General features: G+C 60.1%; 1 protein-coding gene across 14 annotated transcripts in view; it reads left to right on the top strand.

Annotated features, from left to right (window-relative positions):
- PTPRF (protein tyrosine phosphatase receptor type F) overlaps positions 1 to 12536 on the top strand; it is an 85544-nt gene that overhangs the window by 28078 nt on the left and 44930 nt on the right. For all 14 annotated transcript variants that reach the window (XM_060306572.1, XM_060306561.1, XM_030866533.2 and 11 more), the window contains one exon: positions 8086 to 8274. In XM_060306572.1, the coding sequence (XP_060162555.1) occupies positions 8086 to 8274 (189 nt within the window). The remainder of the gene's footprint in view (positions 1 to 8085; positions 8275 to 12536) is intronic.

The following is a 12536-nucleotide window of genomic DNA, read 5'->3' as shown; positions in this document are numbered from 1 at the left end:
CGCGCGTGCATGCACACATCAGGCAGTGTGGGGGGTGTGTGGTGTGTACAGCAGGTGGTGTATACCTTATGGCCTGTGTCTGCGGCGGGGGGAGGGGTGTGTAGCAAGCAGCCTGGGCTGAGTGTGTGCGGTCGGTCTGGTGCTGTGGGAGGCCAGAGATGCTGTGTCTGGCCTCATTGTCTCCTGGACCCCACAGGATCCCTGCTCGGAGCTGTCGGTCAGCCAGGACAGCTGGACAGAGATGGACGTGGGGCAGAGTGGTTAGGCTGAGCTGTTCTCAGTGCCTCTGAGAACTGCTCCTCAGCAGTTCCTCTGCAGCCAGGCCAGAAGGGAGGGGCCCCCAGATAGGGATCCTGCCCAGACCTTGGGACTCTCTCTTCTTCCTCCCCTCCCCTCATCGAGCCCAGGCTCCCTTTCACCTGTTCCCACCTGGCTTTGATGTCTGCTGACTGGCCAGGACCACACTGCTCAGGCCACACAGGAATCCAGGTACCCGCATGGAGTGCCTGGCCTTGCCCGCTTCGTTCTGGATAGGCCCTGCGGGAGGCCAGCTGTCAGGCATGTGGGGTCGTGACTGGGGGAGGCGGGCAGTCCGTGCTGGGCTGGGACCCCCAGGCTCCTCACCCTGGTTTTGGGACTGTAGGATGATGGAGGCCCTCTTGAACCCCACCCACCTACCCACAGCCCCTTTGGAAACAGCCCCAGGGACATGAGGGCTGATGAGCAACATATGACCCTGTCCTGCGGTCCTGGGCTGGCTGAACCTGGAGCGGGGCCAGTACAGAAGCTTGTGTTTTCAGGGTGGGTGGGCGTTTTCCCATGGAGTCATCTCTCCCTGGCCCAGGCCTGACTTAGGAGGGTGGGGAGTTTGGGTAAAGGGCTACCAGGCAGAGGATGACTCCTTAGGTGGCAAGATGTGCCCCCTTCTGTTGCCTGCATACGTGTCTAGGTCATGGGCTTGTTTTGAGGAAGCTGGGCCTGTCGCCTCCCTGATTTGCATCCATGGAAGGTGTAGAAGGAGCCCCAGCACCTAGAACCCAGGCCAGCTTCTGCTCCTCCCCTCGCAGCTGAGGCATGACCTAAGTGCTTCTGGCCCAGTGACTGTGGGATCTGTGACCTGTCCTTCCCCCCCCCACCCCCCGCCCCGTTGTGACTGTAGTCGCATTCAGAACCACGCAGATACGAGGCTCTGCAACCATTTCCTGGAGAGATCTGGGCCCCAGGCGTGGGGGTGGGAGAGGTGTCAGTTAGATGGGCACTGCCAGGAGGGTCTAGAAGATCAGGCTCTGGGTTTCTTGGTACCTGGGATCCCCCATTTTTTTCTAGTTCTGATTTGTGTTCAAGGTCCAAGCAGACTCCCTTCTGAATGGGTCCACTTGTGGGGTGGGCAGTACGCCTGCCTCTTCTGTTAGCCACAGACAGTGGACACGTTCCCTGTGCCTAGCCTGCCGCTCCCACCCCTGTGGTCACGGGTGCTTACGTGGCCCTGCTGTGCCCATGGCTCCCTCGCCCACTGCCATCTCCCCCAGCCTCAGGACCACAGCGGAGCCAGCACCTCCGGGGACAGCTAGCCAAGTCGGAGGTTTTAAATGCCCCTGTGTGTGTACCTTCCCCATCCCTGGTGAGGTGCCCCCTCTCTCTGGTTGCCAGGGAAAGAGGATTTTAATCAGGGGAATGACTTGATAAAATTTATGTTCAGAAAGGTCCCTGGGGGTACAGAGTGGGGTACAGGGACACCAGTGAGAGGCCAGGGCAGCACTGCAGCCCAGACAAGAGGTGGTAGTGGCCCAAACCCAGGCAGTGGGTAGGGAAGGAAGGGAGACTGGGTTTCACGCAGTTTCGAGAGAGTGGTGGCCTGCCTGGCCACCTGTGGGACTGGGGAGGTGGGAGACTCGGGGTTGCTGGCTCTGGGCCAGGTAGATGGCAGTACTATTTTCTAAGGTTCAGGTATGGGAGGAGGACCTGGTTTGAGGGGCAAGTTGATGAGTCCACTTAGAAATCCGTTGTATCGGGTGTGCGCAGGCATTGGAGGTAGGGGTGTCAAGGAGGACTGGCACTCTGAGGGACATCTGGAGATGCAGTGCTGAGGGTGGAGAAATGGCAAATCCTACGGAGCCAGAGTCAAGGGGGAGGAAGAGGGCCCGGATGGAGCCCCAGACGCTAGCTCTCCATGTTGGGAGGGGAGTTTGCATAGGAATCTGGTGAGGAGGTGTCCGAGAGGTAGGGGTGAGCCCGAGGAAGTCAAGAGAAAAGCATCTGGAGGGAGCAGGGAGGGGTGCTGTCGAGAGGTCAGGCAGGTTGAACGATGAGACGTGTCTTGGACTTAGCTCCATGGAGTCATGGTTGACCTTGGTGAGCACTCTGGCAGGAAGCCATGGGGGTGGCAGCTGGGCTGCAGGGACCTGAGGAGTGAGTGGGAGGCTCTCAGTGGTCTGGAGGGACTGGGCCTGAACCTAGGGGAGTAAAGGGATCAAAAGAGTCGTCCTGGAGTAGGACTGAGGTGGGGACCCCAGGAAGAGTTCGCTGTGGGTCAGGGCCCAGAAGCTGGAATGTGGAAAGGGTATGGGCCTGGGGACAGTGCCCAGGCTCACCTGGGTGTGTGTGGCTGGGAGGCCTCACCAGCCAGGCTGTGTAGAGCCCTGTGAGGTGCCAGGGAAGCCCTGGGGGTGGGGGACCGCGAGGGGGAGGCCTCGGCTGCTTGGCCGTTCTCGGCTAGCTCATGCTGCCGACAGGCCCCAAACAGCTCAGACTCGAAAACAAAACAGGCTTTTAAGATGCCAAGTTTGATGAAATCTGAGTGCTAAAAGAGGTGGGAGTTTTCTCTTAGAAAAAGCTGAAAATCAAGCCTGAAAGCTGCGAAGGGAGCCCAAAGCTCCCCAGGCCCCCCTTACTGCCTGGAAGTCTGGGGGTGGGGTGGGGCTCTCTGGGAGAGTGTGGGAGCCTGAGGGTCTGAGGAGCCCTTCCCACCTGCTAGGGGGTGTCTTGGCCCTGACCTTGCTAAGGATGGAGCTGCCTCAGGGACAGGGCCCGAGGCAGCCTTGGTTTCCTTAGAGTGCCAGGAGGGCTGGGGGAACCAGCAGCCCTGCCACCCACGAGGTCCCCTCCTGCGTCCCTGTCTGCGTTTCCCGGCTCTGTCCCTGCATGCGTCTCCAGGGACACGTGTGTCAGCATACGTGTTATCTCTGCATGTCTGCACATGTGTGTTTCTGCGTCTCTGCGCGCTCTCCCTCTGGATCTGGTTGCATGAGTCTGTTTCCACAGGTGCTTGTCACTGCAGGTGCCCCTCTGCACGCACATGTAGGTTTCTATTTTTGCACCTGTCTCTTTCTCCACGTATATCTCTGTGGGTCCCTGGTTGTGCATGTATCTAGGTGTCTATGTTCAGAGAAGGGGCGAAGCCAGGCCTAACACTCAGGCACAGGGGAGGGGTTCAGGCCTACAGACGGTGCCACCCCAGGGAGCCTGTGTATGTGTGTGCCTGTGTGTGCCTGCGTGCGCACAGAGCCGCCAGGAAGCTGGGTAAACACGGGTGAGAAGTTCGCGCTGACAGACGGTGCCGCCCGCTCCGGGACCCCGCAAGGCGTCCCCATCTGTCCGCTTCCCTGGCGCAGCCCCCTCCCTCTGGCCCAGACTCTGCCTCAGGCATCCCAGGCTGAGCTGGACAAAGAGACCTGTGTGTGCTTTGTAGGGGGCCTCAGCAGCCCCCTCCCCCAGTCATTGCAGCCAGCCTAGGCTGAGCCCCTGTCCACCTTCACCCCAGCCGCATCCATCAGGCCTTATCTCCAAGCGGCCTCACCTTCCCACCGTCTCCCCGGACCACTGCCCTTACTCAGGCAGCCCCTCCCTCCCGTCCACCAGGAAGCTCTCCCTACCTCTCCTGTTCAAGTGTTTCCTACTCTTGCATCTCCCTCCTCCTTCAGGAAGCCACCAAGATAGCAGGTGAGCTGTGGAGTTGAACTGATCCAGCTCCACTGCTGCTGTGGGGACCTCAGCCAAGCTCTCGCCCCTCTCTGAGCCCTAGGCTCCCAACACCCATCCCCCAGCCCCCCACACCCTGTCACCTTCCTCTGCCCAGTGGGGATAGCAGGGAAGAAGGGGCCAGGGTTCCCACTGCAGTATCTAAAGACCATCGCAATTCATGCACACGTGTGTCCCCACCACAGGTACGCAGATCTGTGCGGGCAGACACTAGGAATGTGTGCGCCCTACATGTGCATGCAGGCAGAATCCACAAACGGCTGTAGAGGCTCCCCAGTACCTCTGAGGTCCCCTAAAGTCCCTATGGGTTTCTCTTTCCTTCGCGGGGACCCTTTTATCAGAGGATTGATAGACCTCGCCCCAGAGGCACAGACACTGCGGAAGTCTGGCACTGAGACTGCGAGGCAGGTGTAGGGACCTCCCGGCGCTGTGCACGCTAGGGGGGCAGCCCCCAGCTACGCGTCGGTTGAGCGTGAAAGAAGCTGGGCTTCCTGGGGTTGGGGAGTGGGGGCCTGAGAAGGGGCGCCGTGACTCCACCCAGGCGGGGGCGGGAGGGGGGGCAGCGGCTCGGACCGCAGATGCGCGCCCCGTGTGGACACGGCATGTGCCGCCTTTCCGCAGCGGCGCGGAGTCTCCGCCGTTGCCATAGTTACCGGCGGCCTGGAAGGGGGAGGGACCCTTCCTCTCCTGGCGCTCCGCAGCCCCTCCGCCCTCGGGACGGGTTTTGAGAGGATTCGGCGTGACCCGTATATGCGTGTGTTGGAACGTGGGTGCATTCCCGAGGGTGGCCATGTGTGGGGGACAGTCGTGTTCGTTTTGCAGTAAATAAAAACGCTGCGGCGTGTGTGCAGGTGTCTGCAGCAGAGCTGCGGGCCTGAAGCCCAGCCGGCAGAGGGCGTGGTACGGGGGCAGGATGGTGGCTGGCTCCCCCAGGACTCCCCTGAGCCCTTCCGGAGCCGGCGCCCCTAACCTGACAGGCGTGGAGTCCCACCCCCTGGTCTCGTGCCAGCCCCACCTCGACTTAACTCTGTGACCTTGGGCAGGTTCCTAGATATCTCTACACCCCCATTTGCTCACGTACCTTACATAGTTTCGGTAAAATCATTTTGTAAAGCATTTTAACGCGGTACCTGGAACTAGCAAATGCTCCATAAACCTAACCTTTATCCCTCATATCTGGACCTCTGCTTTCCCGGTTGTCGATGGGTTTGGAGTGATCATGCAACGTCAGCCTGAGGAATTTGCCCTGGTCCTTAGCCTGAGTGGTTCAGGCTACAGTGGCCCCAAGCTCCTGTGGTTCCTGGGCGGGGGGTGGGGGAGGGGAGGCGGGGGTGAAAAGGATAAATGTCACAGTCTGATGGTGGGTCAGTTTACACCATCCTGCCCAGTGCTCAGTTTGTCCAGAAACACGCGGGCGTCAGTAATGGCTGCTGTCCTTGGCTATATTTGAATGTGCCGGAGGCCCCCGCGGGTGAGCGTAGAAGGAAGAGCCAACAGCAGGTCATTCCCGAGGGGCTGGAGTCCTCCTGTGAGACACGCTTCCCTTCCCCAAGGTGCAGAACTGCAGCCTTCTGACTTGTGCCTGGAAGCCTAGTTGGCACAAGGGACTGGCTTTTGGGTCCCGCTGTTTTATGGACAGCTCTTCACACACGCCGGTTTGTGCCTGAGGGATGATCTGAGCCAAGGACAGAACCACTGAGGGCACGATAATTGAGGGAGGAAAATTAATTGTCCTTAATTTGGCACAAATCCCAAAGACTTTGCCCGTGTTAGGCATTCAGCGTATATTCCCAGGACACAGGGCTGCAGATGTTTGTACTTCTTCCCTTCACCTTGAGCAGCACCTTGTGGGTAGAGATGAAGGCGAGCTGACTCCTGGGCCCTGACTCTGGCAGGCCCTGCCCCCCCTCCCTCCTCCACTGCTCTGGAGGGCTGAGCAGGTAGGATTGAGGTCTGGGAAGAGCTAGACTGATGCCCCAGTGGGCTAGGATCGCTCCAGCAGCCCTGAGTGTCCCCTGGCTGTTGGGGAGGGCAGGGAGGGTGGACATGGACGGAGCCCTGCCTGGGCCTTCCTGGAAAAGCAAGTGACGGCAGGACCAAAGGAGGCTGTTCCCCTGCCTGGTGCATCCCAAGTCCTGCTCCATTTCCATCCTCCCTTTCCTTGCCACTGTTAACGTTGTCCTTTTAAAAATCACAGCTAAAAGTCAGGATGCTGTGGGATCATATTTACAGCCAAGGACACGCTGGGTTCATGTCTGGAACTTATAGGGCTGCAGGTGGGGAAGTATTCTGCCAGTTACCGGGAGAAGCTGGGAGGCGAGACCGTGCTGGGAGTCCTACTGCTCCCCAGCCCGAGACCCCTCACTTCTCCTGACAGGGCCACAGTCCCTTAGGGATGCCCCAGGCAGCTGGAGCCTTGGCAGAGCGCCCCCTTGGATGTGGCAGCAGATAGAGCGATGTCTTGCCCCTGCCTGCTGAGGCTCCTCCAGCTTCCTCTCCCGCCTGCCCACCAGCCAGTCCCCCTGGGTCTCTGGGGGGAGCAGCCCCGCCAACCTCTGCTTTCCTCCCTTCTGAGGATCCCACTTGTCTTTTCCCTGGCACAGGAGCCTGACCTCAGCAAACATCCCCACACGCCCGTCTTGTGCTGGGCCTGCAGGAGGGAGACGGGAGCGGTGCTGGTCTCCCGGTCTCCCCCACCATTGAGCCCCACCCCCCTGCCAGGAGACTGACAAAGAACAGGGTTCCCCTTCCCGCATTGGGTGTGCCTGGCATCCACACTGGCAGAGAGGCTTTGCCAACTTCTCACACTCACTCTGTGGTTTGCTCCTGGAAGGGGCGCCTCTCGCCAGCCCAGGATGGGAGAGGGGGCCCCAGGCCCAAGTCTTGGTACCCGTCTGCCCCCAGTGGCCCGGTCCTTGCTAGTTATGATAATAACGTCAACCAATAGCCATTGGGTTCGAATTCTTTGTCAGGCACTCTTCAGCACCTTATGTGTAGCATTGCATGTAGTCTTCACAACGGCTCTCCAAGGAGGGCACTTGAACCCTGTTTATAGGTAAAAATGGATAAAGGGAGAGGATTAGTAACACTCCCAGGTCACAGAGCTGGCGAGTGATGGAGGTGGGAGCTCCACGTGGTCTGTACTCATGCAGAGCCTGTGCTGCCAGCCCAGTGTGTGATCCCAGGGGTGCAGAGTGGGCAGCCTTGCCCCATCCCTGGCCCCTCAGGGCTGATGCACGAGTCCACGTGTAGTGAGAGTAGGGGTGTGCTGCAGTGGTCCATGCCCGTTGCTCTCATGGAAGTGAGAGTAGGGGTGTGCTGCTGTGGTCCATGCCTGTTGCTCTCATGGAAGTGAGCCCTCACCCCCTGGCAAGCCGGGAGAAGGCAGCCGTGGAGTTTTGCCCCCCTCATCAACTTTTGGTATCCTCACAGGGCGTTTTTATCTCTTTAGCCTCCACGTGCTCAGACATGGTCCCCAGGCCTGACCATGGCTTCCAGGGTCAGGACTGAGTGAGGGAGGAGGGTCAGGGTCAGGACCGGGGGTCGGAGGTGGGTCATTGGTAGGGCAGAGGGCGCCCAGAGTTGGGGCCAGAACCCAGGCTATGATGTGGGGCTCTGCCACGTGGTGGAGCAGAAGGCTGGATACAGGCAGTAGAGGGGACACTGCACGTGCAGGAGAGGGAGTGGGGGCTGAACAGCACGGGGCGCCTTTGGGTTGAGCTGTGGCTGTTGATGCCACTGTGTGAGCCCTGGGCCCCCTACAGCCCAGCATCCGTGGAGCACTTTCTGCTGTGGCCAGTAGAGCCTCAATCGTCATTTTCCCAGGCCCTGGAGAGATAAGTGCTCATGTCTGCAGTCCGAGGCATTGCTTCTCAGACCCGGAGACTTCCTGACAGGGCAGGGTGGGCCCCACGGCAGCTCCCTGGCCCTGTGAAGGGCAGGGCTGGGCAGTGGGGCTCGGGACTCTGGTTCCTCATGTCAGGGCAGGCTTCATGCTTAGAAGTCAGGGCAGAGATAAGTCGATCCCAGCCACCCTGGGAGCCTTGGGGTGGTCCTCGTGGGCAGGCAGTGCCAGCCCTAACGTGCACATCTGCTCTTCATCTGCAGAGGAACAGCTGCCCCCCGGCTTCCCCTCCATTGACATGGGGCCTCAGCTGAAGGTGGTGGAGAAGGCCCGCACGGCCACCATGCTGTGCGCAGCAGGTGGGAATCCAGACCCTGAGATCTCTTGGTTCAAGGACTTCCTCCCTGTGGACCCCGCCACGAGCAACGGCCGCATCAAGCAGCTGCGTTCAGGTGAGCAGAGGGCGAGGGTCAAGGGGCCGGAACCCAGCGCAGCCTTCCTTCTTGGGCCTGGGTGCCTGGGAGCCGCGGGAGGCCTCAGCCTGGGGCTGAGCAGAGGGCGCCCAGTGGACGGGCCAGATCCTGCTATAGGCCCACCTGGCCCACCCAGGAAGAAAGCCTGGCAGCGAGGGCTGGTCAGCTGTGTTTCTTTCACCTTCCCGGGATTGTCAGACTCCAGACTTCAGTCCAGGTCTGCTCCATGAGGCACGAGTGTTGTTCCCAGCCTGGCGTTGGGCTCTGCGAAGGTGCTCCATGGGCGCTCATCCTTCACCTTCCCTGGAGCCTGGCCTGAGGGGGGCCTGGGTGATGCTTCTCTTTGCTACTTCAGACGGCAGGGAAAGAGGCCAAAGATGCCTGGTTCATCAGGCTTCAAAAGGCTGGACCTCAGAGGCTTGGAGCCAGGGGGATGTGCTGCCATCCCTCGGCCACCAGGGCCACCTGTCTCCTCTGGATGTCTCAGTAGAGCCAGCTTGGAGCCCCGCGAGCAAGGATGCCGCCTTGACCGGGCAGGAGGTGTCGCCCCGTCGATCGATCTGCCTGCGAGGCTCCCGCCAGGATAATTGATTCAGTTTTTGTGGGAACAGAGCAGGCGGGAGAGGAGCCTTGGAATCCGCTTAGCTGCAATTCTGCATCTGCTGCCAGCATGGGCTGCACTGATAGACCTTGGTCCAGGAGCCCTCCTGCTAGCTGTGGGATGGCGGGCTCAGGCGGGATGGCTCGGGCAGCACCAGCCAGAGCCCCCGCTGCCCATCACCTATGGTGTCGACACCGCAAAGGAGGACATGACTGTGCCCCTTTCAGGGCCCTGCAGGCTGCAGAGGTGCCCCGCCACTCCCTGGGCTGCCAGCCCCTCCTCACCAACTTCTGCCAGGTGGGCACCCCTGTGGTGCCCAGGGGAGGAGTGAGGGATAAGCCACCCAGCAGGGGCAGGATTCTGGCCCCAGCCACGGCCACCTGAGACAGCCTGTGAAGTGTTAGCTCATTTAATTTAATTTTAAAGTCAACAAGATGGAGGCAGCTGTAGCGCAGTTAATTAAAACAGCTATAATCAAGGCAGGAAACGGTCCACCAGCGTTTGCGGCCACTGCCCAGCGCGGCACAGTGACCGCCATGGTTCAGCTCCTCTGCGTTTCCCCGCAGCCCCCAGGCAGGCTCCCCAAGCAGCCAGATGGTCCTCCCCGCAGGCCTGGCCTCTGCCCGGAACGGCGCTGCCTGTGGCAGCAGTTCTGGGAAGGCGCGCTGTCTCGCCTGTTCGTTCGTTAAGTATTTATGTAGTACTTGCTGTGTGCCAGGCCCAGTGGCACCCATTCGCGGCCCTGTGAGTCAGCTCCCGCCCAGGACTCCACTGGGTGCTGCTCGCCGGCCTCCTCAGCCTCTCAGCAGCCGCCAGCACCCTCCCTCCCTCTTAGCCACTCTCTCCTCTGTCTCCCTGGCTTTCCTCTTCCTTCTCCGAGTGCCCCTTCTCTGTCTGCCCAGCAGCCCCTCCTGCTCGTTCCTCCAGCCGGGGAGCCTGTGAACCCTGCTCTTGTCCCATAGACACAGCCGTTCCCCCACCAGCTCGCCCACCCTTATAGCTTCAGGTACCATTTACCTCCACTCCTGAGATTCCCAGTTCTGTCTAACCCAGACGTCTTGCTGGAGTTCTAGACTAAAACACCCATCTGCCTTCTGGGTGTCACCCTGACTGTGAAGCGTGGTAACTTCCTTGCCAAACAGCGGTCACCTTCTCCCCCTGACCCTCTCTCTGTTGAGTGGCAGCCCCTCTAACCGGAAACCTAGGACACACTGCAACTCCTTCTCCATGTAAGGAACCACCAAACCCTCTTGATTTGTCACCCACATCGTTCTCAGTTGGTCCCCTTTTCTCCTTCTGCTGCCTTGGCCGTATCCCAGGTCACCAAACACTGCTCTCCCTGCCTCCAGACTCTCCCCTTGAATCCATCCTGCAGCACTGGCGGAGTTTTCTGCCTGCACCCTCTGTGCTCTGACGAGCCCAGCGGCGTCTTATTGCCTCCATGGTCAGGTGCACACTCCTGAACAAGGCACACAGAGCCCTTCTCGCCCTTCCCCAGCTCCCATCTCCGGTTCATCTCATCCCCAGCTGTCATCTTCCCCAGCTCATCTCATCAGGTCCCGTCTGCACTCACTAGCTCTTTGGCCTCGCTTAGGTTATTTAACTTTGAGCTTCAGTTTTCTCCTCTTTAAAAAAGAGTTACAGTGAGGCTTAAGTGAGACAAAGGCAGTGAGAGCTGTAGTCGACTGGCGTGTGATGAGGGTTCCGTGAATGGGGCTCTTTGTAGCTCCGGCCACTCCCCGACTTGCACTGAGCCCCCGACCACATCCTCGCCCTCTGCTCATGTTCACTGGAACGTGAAGCTCCCCTTCTCTGCCTGAGACCTGCTCCTTCAGGACTCACCCTGCTTTGTGTTGTTACCGTCTGGCTCCAGCTCTGCTCACTTCGGCTGGGCACTCTGCAGGGAGGGCCTGGGATTGGCTCCCGTCTGTGAGGGCCCCGCAAGTGGCCAGCACAAGCCCCGCCATAGGACAGGCATCTCTGAGCCCTTAGGATGAATGATTTCCTGAACGTGACCTTTGGGCCCTGTCCTTTCAGACTAACATTCATTCCCCCTGCTTTCTTATTTGACCTTTCCTGCCTCCTGGAAGCTGTAACCTAAGGGTAGTGGGTCCAGCGTCCAACTCCTGGGATGGCACCTGAGGGGCCTCAGTCATCCCACCTCCGCAATAACTGACAGGACTGTCTCCATCACTGCCTGACCCCGGGCCCTGACCCTTGACCCAGTAGCTGCTGCCCCTGTCCTGTACCGTTGAGAAGTGTGCTGGGGCTGTGCCACGCACACCTGACATGCCTGCTGGAGTGGAATCGGGCCCCTGAGCGCTCGGCTCTTACAGGGGCCTCACGGTAACGCATCACCAACAGTTTACAAAGTGCTTTCCTGCCTTTGGTTGCATTTGATTCTCCTGCAACCCTGAGAAGTAGGACAGTTTGTGATTATCACGCCTCCTTTACAGCTGAGTTAGGGAGTCACCCCGGGTCACGTGGAGATCCGAGGCCGGGGTGCTCCCCCGGGACGGCATCCAGGGGGCTTCTGTCACATCTAACTAACCTGGAGCCTGGGGAGCAGCTGGACCCTGCTAGGGCCCCAGAGCGCCAGAGTCTCGTCCTCTCCGGACCTCAGGCCCGCCCTGACCAGTACCCAGAACTCCTCGGGCATCTGCGGGCCGAGCCCCAGCACGTGTCACCAGGGCGTGAAGAGCTGGAGAGGAGGGCAGCTGGCGGCGTGCGCGGCCCAGGCACGGATTCTGCTCGACAGGCACCTTCTTCTCCGAAGTGATGTCACCTGCCGCGACAGCCTGAGCCTCTTGGAGGATTTTCACTTGAGGCCTGGTGTGGGCCCTGGAGGAATGGGCACAAGCTCAGGGACAGTGGAAGTCAGGAGCGGGCAGCATCACTGGAGCCGCGAGGGGGCTGACCTCCAAGTGGGGCTCCAAGCCACTGCTCTTGGCCCCGCACTCTGCCAAGCCTGGACGGGCCCCTGCGGGACACCGCCTGTGCTCCGCTCCTCCCGGCGCCTGCGTGTGCACGCCGCCATCCCTGTTGCCCACCCTGTCCACTGCTCACCCTGACACCTGAGCCGGGATGCCGGCATCGGGTGCGGGAAGAGGCCCGCTGTCCCAGCGGATGGGACTCTGCGGTGGGCCTGAGGGCTGCAGCCCCTCCTCCGTCCCACCATCAGCCGGTCTGCCAGGAGGGCCGCTCTCAGTGATGGTCCCTCTTGTCTGAACCCACTGGCACCCCTCAGGGGCAATGTGAAATCTGGGGGACCCTACAGTCTCCCACACCCATCTCGGGAAATCGAAAAGGCAGATTCTTTCCGTTTGGTGGGGAAACGGCTTTTCGGAGAGGCCCAGAGACTTGTCACACAGCAGGCTAGGTTTCGGAAGAGCTGAGGCCGGAAGCCAGGGTGTCCCAGTCCTGGAGCATCTATGCTGCCACCCCTCCCTCTCCCAGCTCCCCTCCCCATCCCAGGTCAGGCCTGGACTGTAGGAGTCGATCAGCCGTGTGGACCCTTTGGTCTCGGGACCCCTGATTGTAAATATCAGAGGACCTCCAAGAGCTTTGGTTTGTGTGGGTTTTATCAGTATTTGCCCTATTAGGTGTTAAGACTGAGAAGATTTTAAATATTTATTAATCC

The sequence above is a fragment of the Globicephala melas genome, chromosome 1 (genome assembly GCF_963455315.2).
Source record: "Globicephala melas chromosome 1, mGloMel1.2, whole genome shotgun sequence".
Classification (NCBI taxonomy): Eukaryota; Metazoa; Chordata; class Mammalia; order Artiodactyla; family Delphinidae; genus Globicephala; species Globicephala melas.
This window is presented reverse-complemented; position numbering and strand designations above follow the sequence as displayed.